This window comes from Fusarium verticillioides, chromosome 8, assembly GCF_000149555.1.
Source record: "Fusarium verticillioides 7600 chromosome 8, whole genome shotgun sequence".
Lineage (NCBI taxonomy): Eukaryota > Fungi > Ascomycota > Sordariomycetes > Hypocreales > Nectriaceae > Fusarium > Fusarium verticillioides.
In genome coordinates, this window is record NC_031682.1 from 2,238,755 (window position 1) to 2,252,378 (window position 13,624).

Genomic DNA, 13,624 nt, shown 5'->3' on the forward strand with positions numbered 1-13,624 from the left:
TCTCATCCCAGCAAATTTTCCACTTTCTAATCGTCTTCGCGTATTTCTACCAACATCACCATAACCCGCGCTTCACAATGAGTCGCTCCACTTTTCACCAATTCCCGAACTTGCCCGTCGAAATACGGCTGCAAATCTGGGAAGATGCATGTTTTGACTGGGGAAGTGGCCGTTTTGGTCTGCACTATATCAGATTGAATGAGAACAGGCAACTTGCCCCCCTGAACTGCAATTGGGAAACGACCGGTCGAAACAGATCGGCATATCTATGGCACGCAGGCCTTTGGACGGCTTGCAAAGAATCTCGAGATATTGTTGCCAAGCATTGGAGTGATCAGGGTTGGCCAGATATCCAGCAGAACACCAAAGATAAAAGTCTTGGTGATGTTATCTGGGTCGAGTCGGAGCCTTTTCCTCCGCCCATTTACCTTCGAAAAGGACTTATACACAGGAAAGGTGATTACGAAGCCTGGCATCAAGTCGCTGATATGGAACGAGATATATTTTGCGTCACTGCTGAGTCATGGGAGCCACTGGTCAGGAACTGGAAACCCCTTCATATCGAAGCTGAGGATGAATGGGGGCGCCACTTTATCGATGACGTGATGAACGTCGCTGTCGAGTTTGATCCATCCTGGTATCAGACGATCGAAAAGTTCAGTAAGGATAACCCCATCAGCGATTATCCTCCGTCTTTGGCCTTTTTGATCAAATTACTCTTTGACCAGGCCCACAACAAGAGACATAGGAAGCTGGTTCAACTGATCGATAGAAACGTTCTATGGCACGTCTCGGATGAACGACTGAATCTTTCCCCCCCGATCTACATCGATTGCGATCACGAATATCTCGAAATACCTTCCCATCGACTCAAGAGGGATAGCCCACTTTCTCGTTTTCTGTCCTTGCTTGATATTTTGATAGGCGACAAGTTGACCAAAATCGAGTACGGAGAGCCGAGACGCAATTATGGTCCGAGCGAATCGGATTGGGAGCAGGACGATCGACTCCCCCCCGAAGAACTAATGGAATTTGTCGTGAGGCGGGATAACCTGCGTCCATGGAACCTTATCCGATGATAAGCCAAAAGGCTTAGTTATCTTGGGCTATCGCGCAGTAAACTCTGTGTTTTTGTCGGACCTTGTTGAGCGAGCAAATGTTGTGATGTTTACATCGCGCGCCGCACAACGTCCACGGGACAGTACCTGGGTATCTGGCTTTTCCCTCGAATTCCAACTGTTGATACACGGCTTGGTCAATCCCCTTGTTCTCATGCGCCACACGAACCTAGCCCCAATGTGGCTTTACCAGCCGATGTGTTCAGGAGCCTGTCTTGATGAACGCGCCGGCTTTGCCAATGGAGACTCTCGAGTTTGGCTTGGAGACAGATTCGAGGAGATGCGAAGAAAAGCGAACATCAGCAGTACCTGACATTTTTGGTTCATGATCTGGATTTGTAAAAGGAGTACCTGTAATAAAAAGGGGTTTTTTTTTTAACAAATAATTTTATCTACTGTTTTAGATCAGAGTGCGTTCAATCGCAGTCGCTCTTTGGTAATTACTTATGGTAACAGTGGAGGTTAATCTTTCCAACGCGTTAAATAATAAATGATGGTGACATTTATGGCGTGCTGTTCGAGAAATGAAGATAGCGTTGGTTCAGTGTCATTGCGTCGAGATGCATTGAAAGAAATTTAAAATTGACGCTACAGCAACATTTTCAGTTTACAGTAAGCACTGTCTCATCCCTGGAAAACGGTACAAGCTCAAACGCCAGACTGTCAAACCGCATTCGGACGATGCCGCGATTAGTTTAATGCATGATCAGTGTTTTCTTCGGGTTTGGATGGTAATTGAATTAACATCTTTTATTTTCTCGAGCTCGCGAATCGTTTTACCGTACCTAGTTTATTACAAGTACCATCTCCATGTACTGCGTGCACAGCCCGAATGGACTGCGATTGCCTTGGTACCTAGTTACATTGCTGCCAAGGGCAGTCTCCCTACAGACAATGATGAAGGAGGTGCTTCGGGATGCGAGCCCACCAAGGATTGAGGCAGGTCAAGAAGACATTGAGCTTGCCTCAGTGTCCGGTCGGGCTCAACACCATGAAGAGCACTTCGACCTCCTGTCTAGCTTTAGCGACTTCCCGAAGTACTCGTCGCCGAAACGGCGATCGCTGTAAGTCCAAACAGCCTGCCATATGTATGAACTCACTGACGTTGAACAGGAGTCCCTGCAAGCGGCCCTGCAGGAGCGTGCCGCCAAGCGGCTGAAGGTGGAAGAGAAGGAGGAGAAGTAGAAGGAGGAGTGAAGTCTTTTTTGTCAGTATGTTCTAAAACTATGTTAAAAACTGAATGCTAACGTATGTCGAGAAGGAAAGATTCATTATAATATGGTATAGTGAGGCTGGGTGCATGGAATGATGACAACAAGGGGGAGAGAAACGTCAGAAGGGGAGGAGTAAGAAGAGGAGGAGTAAAGTTGGAAGGGAAAATGCATGACAGAATTATGCTGGTCATTAACATCAGGCTCGCCATAAAGTCCTCCAGCAATACGCCTCTTCATTCAGCTAACCGAGGGTTTCGTACAATCATTCTGGACTCTTATCTCCTCTTATTTCGTGCCTTCAAAAGCAAGTCCAAGGCGAGCACACCCAGTTCGTGAATATCATCGGCATCCATGTCAATACAGCAGCTCCTCTGGTAGCATAATCCCTTCGACTTTTGTTCGTTCAGACGCCATCCCGAGTTCCCGCTTTACATGCAAATAGATCAAAAGGTCATGTCTTACATTTTGCCGAATGTCTATAGCTGCCAATCAATTGTCAGCCGGCCGCACTTCGATGTCTGTGGCTCTTGAATTCCGTTCGCCTCATTTCGCCCCTCATCTTGATGCAGCAGCCTGTTGGCCCATCGCAGGTCTCGCGGGCATACTGTATGCAAGTACATGGGAAAGGAAACCTTATTATGGTGCTCTCGCTCTTTCATGCATGATACCCTCCCGGCTGTCGACGATAAAGCCAGTCACCATAGACCTTGATTCTCGTCTATTCTGTATGCCCCTGCAGTCTTCACTTGGAGTATAAATAGCTTTCGGTTCCCATATTGTATTAGTCTTTGCAAAAAAAAGTCAATGCTCCCTAGAATAGTCACAGCACATCCTTTCTAGCCACCTCGGCATTACACCGTCACTCTAAAGCCTAATTCAGCAACTCTCTGTGCCATGTTTTCGTCATATCCTCAAGCCGTTTATGACTTCTCCTTTACCAGTCGACAGGCATCTTGAAGAACTTCTGGAAACGTGTCCCGCCGATCACGAGTTTCCTGCCATTTAACTACAATTCAATTTGCTAGAGTAGAAGAAGGCGTATCTGTTGTGAGATGATCTTGTCCGGCGCTCACGACCCTGGGTTAGAAATCGTACTTTGTGACGGAATAAGTGCATCTGGAGCAAGCCCACAGCAAGAACACATTGTTTACAGATTCCTTCCTTGACTTATAAAATGTCTATCGGCCAATATCCAGAGCAGCCTTCGGACATCATGGGTGATGCAAATGCTGTCGCAGCCCATCTTGGCGATTGTCGAGATCAATCTGCAACTGCAAACGAGAGCTGAGGCGAAGCAGATATGGCAGAAATGCTGGGTCTCACCACACAACTCGTCAGCCTCTCGATCACCTCGGCAGATCTTACAGAATGCATGTCGGAGCCTCCCCACGCGCATGATAAGATATGTAGGAAGCGTATTAGCCACGACCCATATCCCGTTCTCCAGCACTATCTCCATGGTCTCAATCCGTACTCACGGTACTGTGTCCCCGCCATTCTGCAGATGGCGAGGTCATCACCGCTTAGTCTTGGAGAATAGACGGCATGTGTCAGCTTCACTAGGTCAGATGTTGGAAAGAATGATAGTGCCAGGGTGTTCAAAAAGGTGTAGCCGATCCCGATAAAGACTTCTGTACTGTCTTCATGATGATCTCCCTCAATAGTCGAGGACGCTATCTCACCACAACCTGGGGGCTCCTCGACGCTTAGCGACGTACAGAATAGTCCACCATAATTCAGGAGTGATTTCAAATAAGAACGAGGATTGATGTAACTTTTAAATATACGAATAAGCATGTTTTGTAGAATATAATACAGTTTGTGAAATCACAGGTATTCCTAAATGATCATGCCACAATGATACCAGAGCTAGCTCAGATGCGACCAAATATCCCCTTCTCTGTCCACATCTTGGCCACAGTAGCAAGACATCCACCAAAAAGGCACACAACACCACTGAAGACAGAAACCTGAAAGAAACCTCCATACTTAGTCACAAGAATGCCGTTGACAGGCGGACCAATCAGAGCCGCAAAAGAGCTCACAGCCAGTCCCATTCCCATATAAGTCCCGTTGTTTCTCGCATCTTTTGACACGAGTGTGAAGGCTGCTGACACACCGGAGATGATTGTTCCAGAGCAAAAGCCAAATACGAGAGCATAAACCACCAAGGCTGCTGTGGTCCTTGCCTCGTTCATACAGAGAATGACAACCCCCGTGCACAGTCCTCCAAGTGAGTACATGTTCAAACGACCATATTTGTCCGCCAGTACTCCCGGAATGATGCGGCCAAAGGTTGATGCAGCGTTCGTGATGGCGAGCAGATATGAGGCCAACGTGGGGTTGACGCCTCGTGAGACTGCGTATGTCGGGATGAAGAAGAGCGGGGCAAACATGCCAATGAAGAGAAAGAACAGAGATCCTATGACAAGCAAGTACAAAGGGTCTTTGAAAGGCTCAATGAGGAAGAACGAAGTCTTTCTGCTGGGCAGACGGGGTCTTACCGCCATGCATGAAAATGACATGAGAGGTATCATGACAAAACCCATGATGCGGATGGACCAGCCAAAACCAAGAGAAGAGTCATTCAACATCTTTGACAAGGCGATTGGGAAGACAACTCCGCCGATAGAGGAGCCTGATACGGCTATTCCGAAAGCAGCGGCTCTTTTCTTGTCAAAGTATTGGGAAACGGCAGCGAAAGCGGGGATTTGGAGGAAAGCCATTGCAGTGCCCATCAGGATACCTTGAGCAAGCATGAACTGCCAATATTCGGTGCATAAACTCGTCATCATGGTCGCGAACACGTACGTAACGGCGGCTGGGCGAAGGACCTATGAAACAGTTAGCCTCAATCATCTCATGATACGTTGGAAAAACGTACCCAAGAACCATAACGATCAAACATGGGACCACTCAAAGCTCCGACAGCGAATTGGATGAAAGTGGAGATGGATCCAATCCAAGCGATCGCATCTTCTGAATGTCCTTGAAGTTGATGGGTCATGTAGTATTCTTGAAGAACACCGAAGGAGTTGGCGAAACCGAGGCATGAGAAGAAGATGCAGGCTGATCCAGCTGCTACCAGCCATGCTTGGAGACCTCCATCTGGTGCAGGCGAGAGATCAATAGGGTCACCCGACACTGCCTTTTCCTCTTGGTCCATATTGTTGCCGGAATCAGAGAGTGCCTGGTCCTGAAGCTTTATGAAGTTATCCTGATCGGCCATGATGAGGGACAGCGAAAATAAGTTTGAAGTGGTGTCTGGGTACGATACTCTTGAATGAATAATTTGATGGCTTGAAAGATTCCTTAGCAGTAGTTCCAGGTCGTTTACTCCTTTTATGTTGAGCAGGAAAGTCAATGAGTCGAGTCACCTCCTAGTTTCTATCATGCTGAGCTGAGGATTGACCAATAGTGATCTAACGGAGACGGGGTCGGATTCGGAGTTAGACTTTGACCCGGTAAATGGAGAACCATAAGCACCAAAAGCGCATTTCGTACCACTTCAATTACACAATTCTCCGCATCCAACTCCCTCTCAAGTAAACATCAGCAAATAGCGCGAAAATGGAACCTGTGCGTCGCCGACGAAGACCAGCTGTGTACAATTCCACCTCCGATTGAATTATGTGGCATGGCTAATATTCTCTCAGGTCATGCAATCTTTGTCGGAAGCGCAAGATGCGCTGTAATCGCGGGTCGCCATGTAGCAATTGCATGCGCGCAAGAAAGGGCGAATGCGTCTACGAGAATCCACCTCCAGCAGAAAGAAGCACAGCAAGTCAAGATCATGTCGCTGAAATCGCGGGAGACTTCAATGCATTCCTCTCATTACCAACACCCGAAGATCTTGTCGCAAGCGCAAACTCTGGGTTACCTGGTGTGAGCACAGGAGCAGCGAGTTCTTCGACAGGTGCGCCGACGCCGGTCAGTCAATCGTCTGTTCAGGAACTTGACATGCTGCGAGACAGAGTGCGTCAACTCGAGAGTCAATTGTCATCAAACGCTTCAACACCGTTGCAATCTCATGTCTCAACGCCAGCTTCGACACTCGATACCTCAACCTCAAGATTGGGCGGAACGTTTCACCTGCACTCTCAAAAACAACATGTTGGCGCACTAGCAACACCTCGAGCCATCTCTCACAAGTCTCGGTTCTTCGGGCGAAGCCATTTTGTCTGTGGTTTACCATTGGTAAGGCGCGATACTTCAATTTGCACTCGCAGATGCTGACAGACAGTAGCTCCGATACATTATTGAAGCAATTGACCAGTACGCGACTGAGACATCCGGTCTCATCATCAAAGTCCAGAAGTGCAAGACTATGGCGAAGCGCATCAAAGCACTGCGTGCGCCAGCATGGCCGACACCGCTCACCACGGAACTGGCATCCAAAACTCTCTGCGACAGTCTCGTCGAGTGTTACCTGAAAGGCATAGAGAAGGTGTATCGTATACTTCACATACCGACATTTAGGAACAAGTATGATGCTCTGTGGACCTCTGATGCTACGTCAGATAGGGACTTCATGGCTCAGCTCAAACTGGTGCTTGCGCTGGGCGCAACGACCTACGATGACAATTTCTCGCTGCGAACTTCCGCCTTTCGATGGATATACGAAGTTCAGACGTGGATATCAGAGCCAGAGTTCAAGTCAAGACTTGGTATTCAATTTCTCCAAACGAATGTCCTGCTTATTCTTGCCCGGGAAATGGTCTCCGTGGGAGGAGAATCGTCCTGGGTCGCATGCGGTTCACTCCTGAGAACCGCCGTATCAATGGGTCTGCACAGAGATCCCGCTCTTTTATCCAAACCTACGACAATGGCTTGTGAGATGCGACGAAGACTGTGGAGCACGATACTGGAGCTCTGCCTTCAGTCAAGTCTCTCATCTGGCGGGCCGCCAATGATTACAGAAGAAGAGTTCGACACTGAGCCGCCTGGGAATTTTGACGATGACGAAATCATGGTCAATGGTGCGACTTCCAGACCGAATAATGTCTTCACCCAAGTTTCGACGGCGAGGGCATTGCGATTGACATTTGCGACTCGCCTCAAAGTTGTCAAGTTGCTCAATGACCTCAAGTCTGGGGACTCGTATCAAGAGACGCTGCGTCTTGATGCAGAACTAAAGGCTTCATACAAGGAAGCCAATCGGATGTTGAAGGACTGCAAGAAGAGCCAGAATTCGCCAACAGAGTTTGAGCTGACTGTAGGTGACTTCATTATGCGTCGGTATCTCTGCGCACTTCACTTTCCTTACTATGGACTCTCTTTACAAGAACCGAGCTACGCCTTCTCACGGAAGATGACGATGGAGTCAGCTTTCAGAATGTGGTCCACTGTTTCCGCAGATAATGTCTCTGGGGCAGCCTCTTCAGCCAAGCAACAATTCACGCGTCTCGTCACATGTAGCTCCGGGTTCTTTCGACTCTCGGCATGGCAGTCCAGTATTATACTCGTCCTCGAACTGAGGAGTACAGTCCAAGAGGACGACGGCTTTTCCTTGACACCAGTACGGCCAGACTTATTGAAGGTTATGGAGGACTCGAAATCTTGGAACCTACGAACCATTGAAGCAGGCGAGACCAATATTAAGGGCTACCTCATGCTGTCGATATTGATGGCACAGATCATGGGCATTATGCGACACTTATCAGAAGCCGAAATCGTTGAGCTCATTATGAAAGCTGGTGAAGAGGCGATGCAGGATGCGTTGGTAGTGTTTGAATCGTTTCTGGCTCAGTTACAGGCTGAAGGTACAGAGACTCAGGATTTACAGGAGATTGATCTTAGCTTTATGAATGATTGGGATTCTCTGGTAAGAGCGTTGCCCGAGATATTCGATCATGGCTAACATTGACAGATGGTTGACGATTTTCTTGATGATGGAGTTTCAGACCCAATGGCATGGATATTTTGACCTCTTTTGAGCACATATTGTATTTGAATCAAGACGTGATGTCCTGGAAGAGTACACGATGGTGGATCATGTCGTGAGACTTGAGAGTAAAGTGATTTTGAGTATACCCCACGCAAGCCATCGAGCTGAGTGTTTTTCCGCAACGGCGCTGGATGATGTTCTACATGGGATTGTCTAGACAATTTAAAGGAACGACACAGATTTATGTCAGTTTGAGAGAATGAGTTGCATGTGCGGTTTTATCGGATGATGGACGTTGATATTTTATGCAATTGACCCCACAGAAGTGAGTTTTATGCAATTACCTAGTGCACGTCATCCCAAGAGTGGTTTCGGCGAGACAGATCCGATTAGCTTCATTGAAACGAGTCTCAAAAATACTTCGATTGATTGACTCCCTCTCCAAGCAAAAGATATTATTTTTTTACTCCTATGCCTCCAGTCAAATGCTGCTCATTGTGTCTGTCAGTTCACAGTGAAGTTGCATAAACGAAGTGCCCCACTCTTCTCTCAGTTGGTCCAATTGCGTGTGACTGCTCCAAAACCTCAACTCCAGTGACTCTGGTTTATCCATTTCCAACAAAACTCCAATTCAAGACATCTCGGATGGCAAAAAGAAGAACTGGACGGCGTTGGGATTGCTCCCGCCAGGGCTTGAACCTGAGACCTTCGCATTACCGGATACTCGGGTTGAAGTATTAGTACGACGCTCTAACCAACTGAGCTACGGAAGCCACCAGTTTTGATTGGTGGACAATGTCTCACCAGAGTACACAATCTTGCTGTGGAGTTGAGACGAGGCGGACGTAGCTGATCTTGCTGATCTCACAGATCTGTGTTGGTTGTGGAGTTGCGAGCACCTATATCGATGATACAACTCTCAACTTGGCACTCTAGTTAACATGGATGCCTAGCCAGCAGTTCACGGGCAAAGTCTCGTTGTGATTGGAGTACATTGGATTACGCTTACTTTCGTGACTTTAAGGTTTCGAGAACTCAAATGGAAGGGACTGCAAGGCCTGATTTCAGGACATCACTGGGAAACATCAATGTTCAAAGCACCAAATCGTATTTCAATTGTCTATAAGTGTATATGCGGTAGATCTAGCACAAATTATTATATATGGATGAAGTTAAAAGTCCACCATCCACCTCCTCCGCTCAACAATTCACACCATTAACCATTTAAAGCATGGCAAGAGCACCAACGACGGCAATGATACCGGCAGGGACAACCTGGGCGGCACCAGCAGTGACGACGTGAGTGGGAGTAGTAGCAGGAGGAGCACCAGCGGGCTTGGTACCGGCAGGGGGGTTGTAGGCGGGAGCGGTAGCAACAGGCTTGGTGGCAACGGGAGCGACAGAGCAGGCAGTGGGGGTGACGAGAGAACCCTCACCGTTGAAGGGAGAGTAGCCAAGGCACTCAGAGTAGGTAGCAGCGCAGTAAGACATGTTGGCGTCAGGAGCAGTGCGGCACTTGTTGTAGGCGTCGGAGCACTTCTCAGCACAGCCCTTGTTCTCAGCGGGGGTGGAAGGCTGGGGGGGAGTGTAGCCGGTAGGAACAATGGGCTTGGTGGTGGTGAAGTGGCAGTTAGGGACGGTGACGGTGCCGGGAGCAGTGACGGGGATGGTCTTGTTGCCGTAGGTGAGGGTGGTAGCCTCAGGGCAGTAGGTGGTGACAGCGGTGACGACCTCAGTGGTGTAGACAGCAGTGGGCTTTCCACCAGCGTGGCAAGAGGTAGGCTTGACGAACTTGCCGCTCTCCCAGGGGTTGTAGTTCAAGCAGGCAGCGTACTCAGCAGCGCAGGTAGCCATGTTGGCGTTGGGGGCGACACGGCAGTCATCGTACTTGTCAGAGCACATCTCAGCGCAGTCCTTGGCATGAGTGGGCTTGGGAGGAGCATAGCCAGTGCCGGTAGCAACGGGCTTGGTGATGGTGCAAGAGCAGTCCTCAATGGTGAGGGTGGTGGCCTCAGTGATGGTGTAGGTCTTCTCGCCGTAGGTGAGGGTGGTGGCCTCGGGGCAGAAGGTGGTCAGGTGAGTGACGACCTCAGTGGTGTACTTGACGGTCTCGTTGGAGGGGGGAGCATAGTAGGGAGAGGCGGTGGCAGCGCCGACGAGGACGCTGGCGATGGAGGCAGACTTGATGAAACCCATTTTGACGGTTTTGGTGCTGGAATAAGCTTAAGCGAGTGTAAGTGTTTATTGAGCACGAAAAAGTTGGACTGTAAACGAGAGTGGTCTTGTCGTGGATGGGATGAGAAGAAGGAGAGTCTAGAAGGCAGAAGGGGATGGGGGTTTATAAAGCCATCTTCGCCTCAGCTGAAGTCAACATTACTGCCGATGCCGAAACCGATCGATGCCCAGAGCAGACCCAGAGGAGAGTCCACTCCCGTCTAGCAAATTGCGGGGATCAGGAACCACCAAAAAGCTCGTGTTTATTTACAGCAACAGAACAGGCACAGGCAGGTTTTCAATACGAAGCGGTAATTTACCACCTCAATGGGTCCGGAACTCGGCCACTCCTCGCCAATCCCATTGGCCCTCGCTATACGGCTCGCCGAGGAGGCGGGCGACAAGCGGCAGGGATTAGCCCGTGTAGTCTGTAGCTATACGACGAGTCATCTCATCCCTTCCCCCTGCGCTAGGCTAAGCCGTACCGTGCAGCACTGTACCTGCGCTAGCTCAACTCGCTCTTAGCGCCCAGCTGATGATTTATGCATCCTTCATCCTTGATTCGTGGTGAACTAAAAAAGAGGAGGAAATCAAATCTTGGTTCTGGTCAGCCTCAATGATTTTCATGCTTTAAATTAACCCTCGTAAACAGTGATCTTCTACTGTATTTATATCAAGCAATTTAACCTTGTCGTGTAGCTAGCACCTCCACTACGACATCATCACTACAGACTAGAGAACTCTGCTTTGCTGAGTTTGCTCTGCTGTGAATTATTGGGTCTGCCGGCTTATCCGAACAAGACTAGCGGTTTTGAGTTTCATCTGGTGTTGCCGGCCCCTGGACTGGACGGATAATTCAACCGGCGGGAGGAGCATTTACGAACGATTGGATGTAAAAGTCTCAAACTTCATGATTGGGCGAGACACGGCATGGCGTTCTGAGCTGACACGGGTATGCTTACTAGAACTTGATGATTCAGTCAGATATATTCCGACCGTATCTGCTCCACTGATCTCATCCGATCTAAACTACTGGCTCTTTTCTCGCGCCATTTGCCTGTCCAGCAATTCCTTCAACTCGCCAGTGCAATCTTCCTGGCCCATGAAGACTTCAATCATCGTGACTCCCTCGCTATTCTGTACCACTTTCGAGTCCATCGCTGTCCTCAATTCCGCAAATGTCTTGGCCGAAAAATAACGCTTCGATGCCTCGTCTTGGCTCAATCCAAACAATCCAAGGGCATGCTGGTGGTTCCACGGCGAAATATCGTTGTAATCCGCATTCCTCCCGTGAATGGCCCGCTCAATTGTGTATCCGTTGTTATTGATGACGAATATGATTACGTTGAGTTTTTGCTTGATCATTGTGCTGATCTCCTGGGCAGTCATCTGTAGACTTCCGTCGCCGATAAACAAGACTGCTCGCTGCGAATCGTTCATATCACGTTGGGCTAGTGCTGCACCGAGCGTGGCAGGGAGCATGTATCCGATCGATAGCCATGTCACGCATGTGAAGTAGCGACAGTCTTGGGGAAGCTTGAAGGCCTTTCCACCAGTCGCGGCGGTGCCAGTTTCGGTCAGAACGATATCACCGCGACGGAACATGGGGTTCACGTAGCGATAGAACTCAGCTTGGTTGAGAGCATCCGACGGTGAAGGCTCAACTGGCCCATTTGTCGCGATGGCAGGACTCTCAATCTTGACAAGCTTTGAAGAGTCAAACTGGCTGACGATTGATTGAAGATACTGTCGAGGGTCCACATCCCGAATGAGCTGACCACCAATCTTGATCTGACCAGGCGAAAATGAAACCGTCACACTCTCCTCCGGAATCGCCTTGAAGATGCCAGTGTTGATGTTGCTCATGTGTGGACCAAAGAACAAGATCAGATCGGAAGACTTGAAATAATCGAGCGACTCTTTATCTCCATCGTCGGCCAGGTATACGCCATGAACGTTGGGCAACTCCTCATTGATGAGACCTTTTCCGAATGCTGTTGTCCACGTTGGCCAGTTGGTAGTATTGATGAGCTTGTTGATCTCGCCAATAGCACCGATACTACGACTCTCGCCATCAACATAGAGGAGAGGTTTGGTAGCAGAGTAAATACGCTGCAAGATCTTATCAACGGTCTCTGCGCTGATCTCAGCAGTAGACGGCGCCGCGCGAATAACAGGTCTCTTCTCAAAATTAGCTGTCGAGACCTGCATCGAAACCAGATCATCAGGGATTTGCAGATAAACCGGTCTCTGGTGGATCATGGCTTGCTCAATGATCCAGTCGATCTTATCAGCTGCAGTCTGCACATCCGTCAAACAAGTCTGCGCAGCAGTGACATGCCGATGCATCTCCGCAAACCTTCCGTACTCTCCGTCCAGAAACGTATGGTGCACCAAAGCCCTTGCACTCTGGAGGGTTCTTGATGGTGCACCGACGATGTGAATGACTGGTGCCCGTTCAGAGTACGCCCCCGCGATGCCATTGATGGCTGAGAGTTCGCCGACGCCGAAAGTAGTGATCACAGCGCTGAGACCTTGGATACGAGAGTACCCATCTGCGGAGTAAGCGGCGTTGAGTTCATTGCAGTTTCCGATCCAGTTGATACCAGTCGGTTTGATGTAGTCCAGCAATCTAAGGTTATAATCGCCTGGAACGCCGAAGATGGAGCCGATCTCGAGTTGCTTGAGACGGGTAAAGAGGTACTCCCCGAGAGGGACAGTTGCTTCCTTTGTATGCGTCATTCTGTTTGTAATGTTGTTCTAGTCAATGATGTAAAGAGAAAAGATGTCGAAGAATGAAATGTCTTTATATATCTATCTACAAGAATCAGGGCGTCGATGACATCCCCGCGTTGATCCGCATCTTGACGCCTTTGATTGCCGGGCTCACATTCCAAATCGGGCAAAGTAGCAGAAACTCCATGTCTAGCCGGTCCGTCACCTCTTTTGCCGAGGCAGGCCTTCTGTGAAGAGTCGAAGCTACGCCAAATGTGGTGAATTAAGCGGCGTTAGGGATGGAACATCATTGATCCTTGATACCCGCCGGCGCCGCAATGTCATCAATGAGACGTTGAAGTGTTGACCATGATAAGAGTTCCAAGCCACTTGAGATATTTTCTATAGAGAACATCGCAGTATGAGTCACCTTTTGATAAGAAAGAATTAATTCCTAATAGCCTAATAAAGGAAAA

General features: G+C 48.9%; 6 protein-coding genes and 1 non-coding gene across 7 annotated transcripts; 3 read left to right on the forward strand and 4 right to left on the reverse strand.

Moving 5' to 3' along the window:
* The first annotated feature begins 44 nt into the window (after positions 1–44).
* FVEG_17503 (hypothetical protein) lies at positions 45–1,615 on the forward strand. Its single transcript, XM_018906752.1, has one exon. The coding sequence runs from the start codon at positions 78–80 to the stop codon at positions 1,077–1,079; it is 1,002 nt and encodes a 333-aa protein (XP_018761508.1). The 5' UTR covers positions 45–77; the 3' UTR covers positions 1,080–1,615.
* Positions 1,616–2,015: 400 nt separating this feature from the next.
* Positions 2,016–2,277, forward strand: FVEG_13334 (hypothetical protein; the record flags this gene model as incomplete). The annotated part of the gene is made up of 2 exons (XM_018902705.1): positions 2,016–2,182; positions 2,232–2,277. The coding sequence occupies 2 exons, from the start codon at positions 2,016–2,018 to the stop codon at positions 2,275–2,277; spliced, it is 213 nt and encodes a 70-aa protein (XP_018761509.1).
* A 1,929-nt stretch (positions 2,278–4,206) lies between these two features.
* Positions 4,207–5,561, reverse strand: FVEG_13335 (hypothetical protein; the record flags this gene model as incomplete). Its single annotated transcript, XM_018902706.1, has 2 exons — positions 4,207–5,166; positions 5,217–5,561. 2 exons carry the CDS (start codon positions 5,559–5,561, stop codon positions 4,207–4,209), a joined length of 1,305 nt encoding a protein of 434 aa, XP_018761510.1.
* Positions 5,562–5,902: 341 nt separating this feature from the next.
* FVEG_13336 (hypothetical protein) lies at positions 5,903–8,368 on the forward strand (the record flags this gene model as incomplete). The annotated part of the gene is made up of 4 exons (XM_018902707.1): positions 5,903–5,937; positions 5,989–6,529; positions 6,579–8,156; positions 8,202–8,368. The coding sequence occupies 4 exons, from the start codon at positions 5,903–5,905 to the stop codon at positions 8,256–8,258; spliced, it is 2,211 nt and encodes a 736-aa protein (XP_018761511.1). The 3' UTR covers positions 8,259–8,368.
* Positions 8,369–8,897: 529 nt separating this feature from the next.
* On the reverse strand, positions 8,898–8,992 carry FVEG_17504. Its single transcript has one exon. It is a non-coding gene; the product is annotated as a tRNA-Ile (tRNA).
* Positions 8,993–9,308: 316 nt separating this feature from the next.
* On the reverse strand, positions 9,309–10,897 carry FVEG_13337 (hypothetical protein). The gene has a single exon (XM_018902708.1). The coding sequence runs from the start codon at positions 10,413–10,415 to the stop codon at positions 9,444–9,446; it is 972 nt and encodes a 323-aa protein (XP_018761512.1). The 5' UTR covers positions 10,416–10,897; the 3' UTR covers positions 9,309–9,443.
* Positions 10,898–11,321: 424 nt separating this feature from the next.
* Positions 11,322–13,241, reverse strand: FVEG_13338 (hypothetical protein). Its single transcript, XM_018902709.1, has one exon. It carries the CDS (start codon positions 13,173–13,175, stop codon positions 11,463–11,465), a length of 1,713 nt encoding a protein of 570 aa, XP_018761513.1. The 5' UTR covers positions 13,176–13,241; the 3' UTR covers positions 11,322–11,462.
* Positions 13,242–13,624: the final 383 nt, after the last annotated feature.

Excerpts from the sequence above, each read along its gene's own strand:
- FVEG_17503 (XM_018906752.1), top strand. The coding sequence starts at position 78 with ATGAGTCGCTCCACTTTTCACCAATTCCCGAACTTGCCCGTCGAAATA.
- FVEG_13337 (XM_018902708.1), bottom strand. The coding sequence starts at position 10,415 with ATGGGTTTCATCAAGTCTGCCTCCATCGCCAGCGTCCTCGTCGGCGCT.
- FVEG_13338 (XM_018902709.1), bottom strand. The coding sequence starts at position 13,175 with ATGACGCATACAAAGGAAGCAACTGTCCCTCTCGGGGAGTACCTCTTT.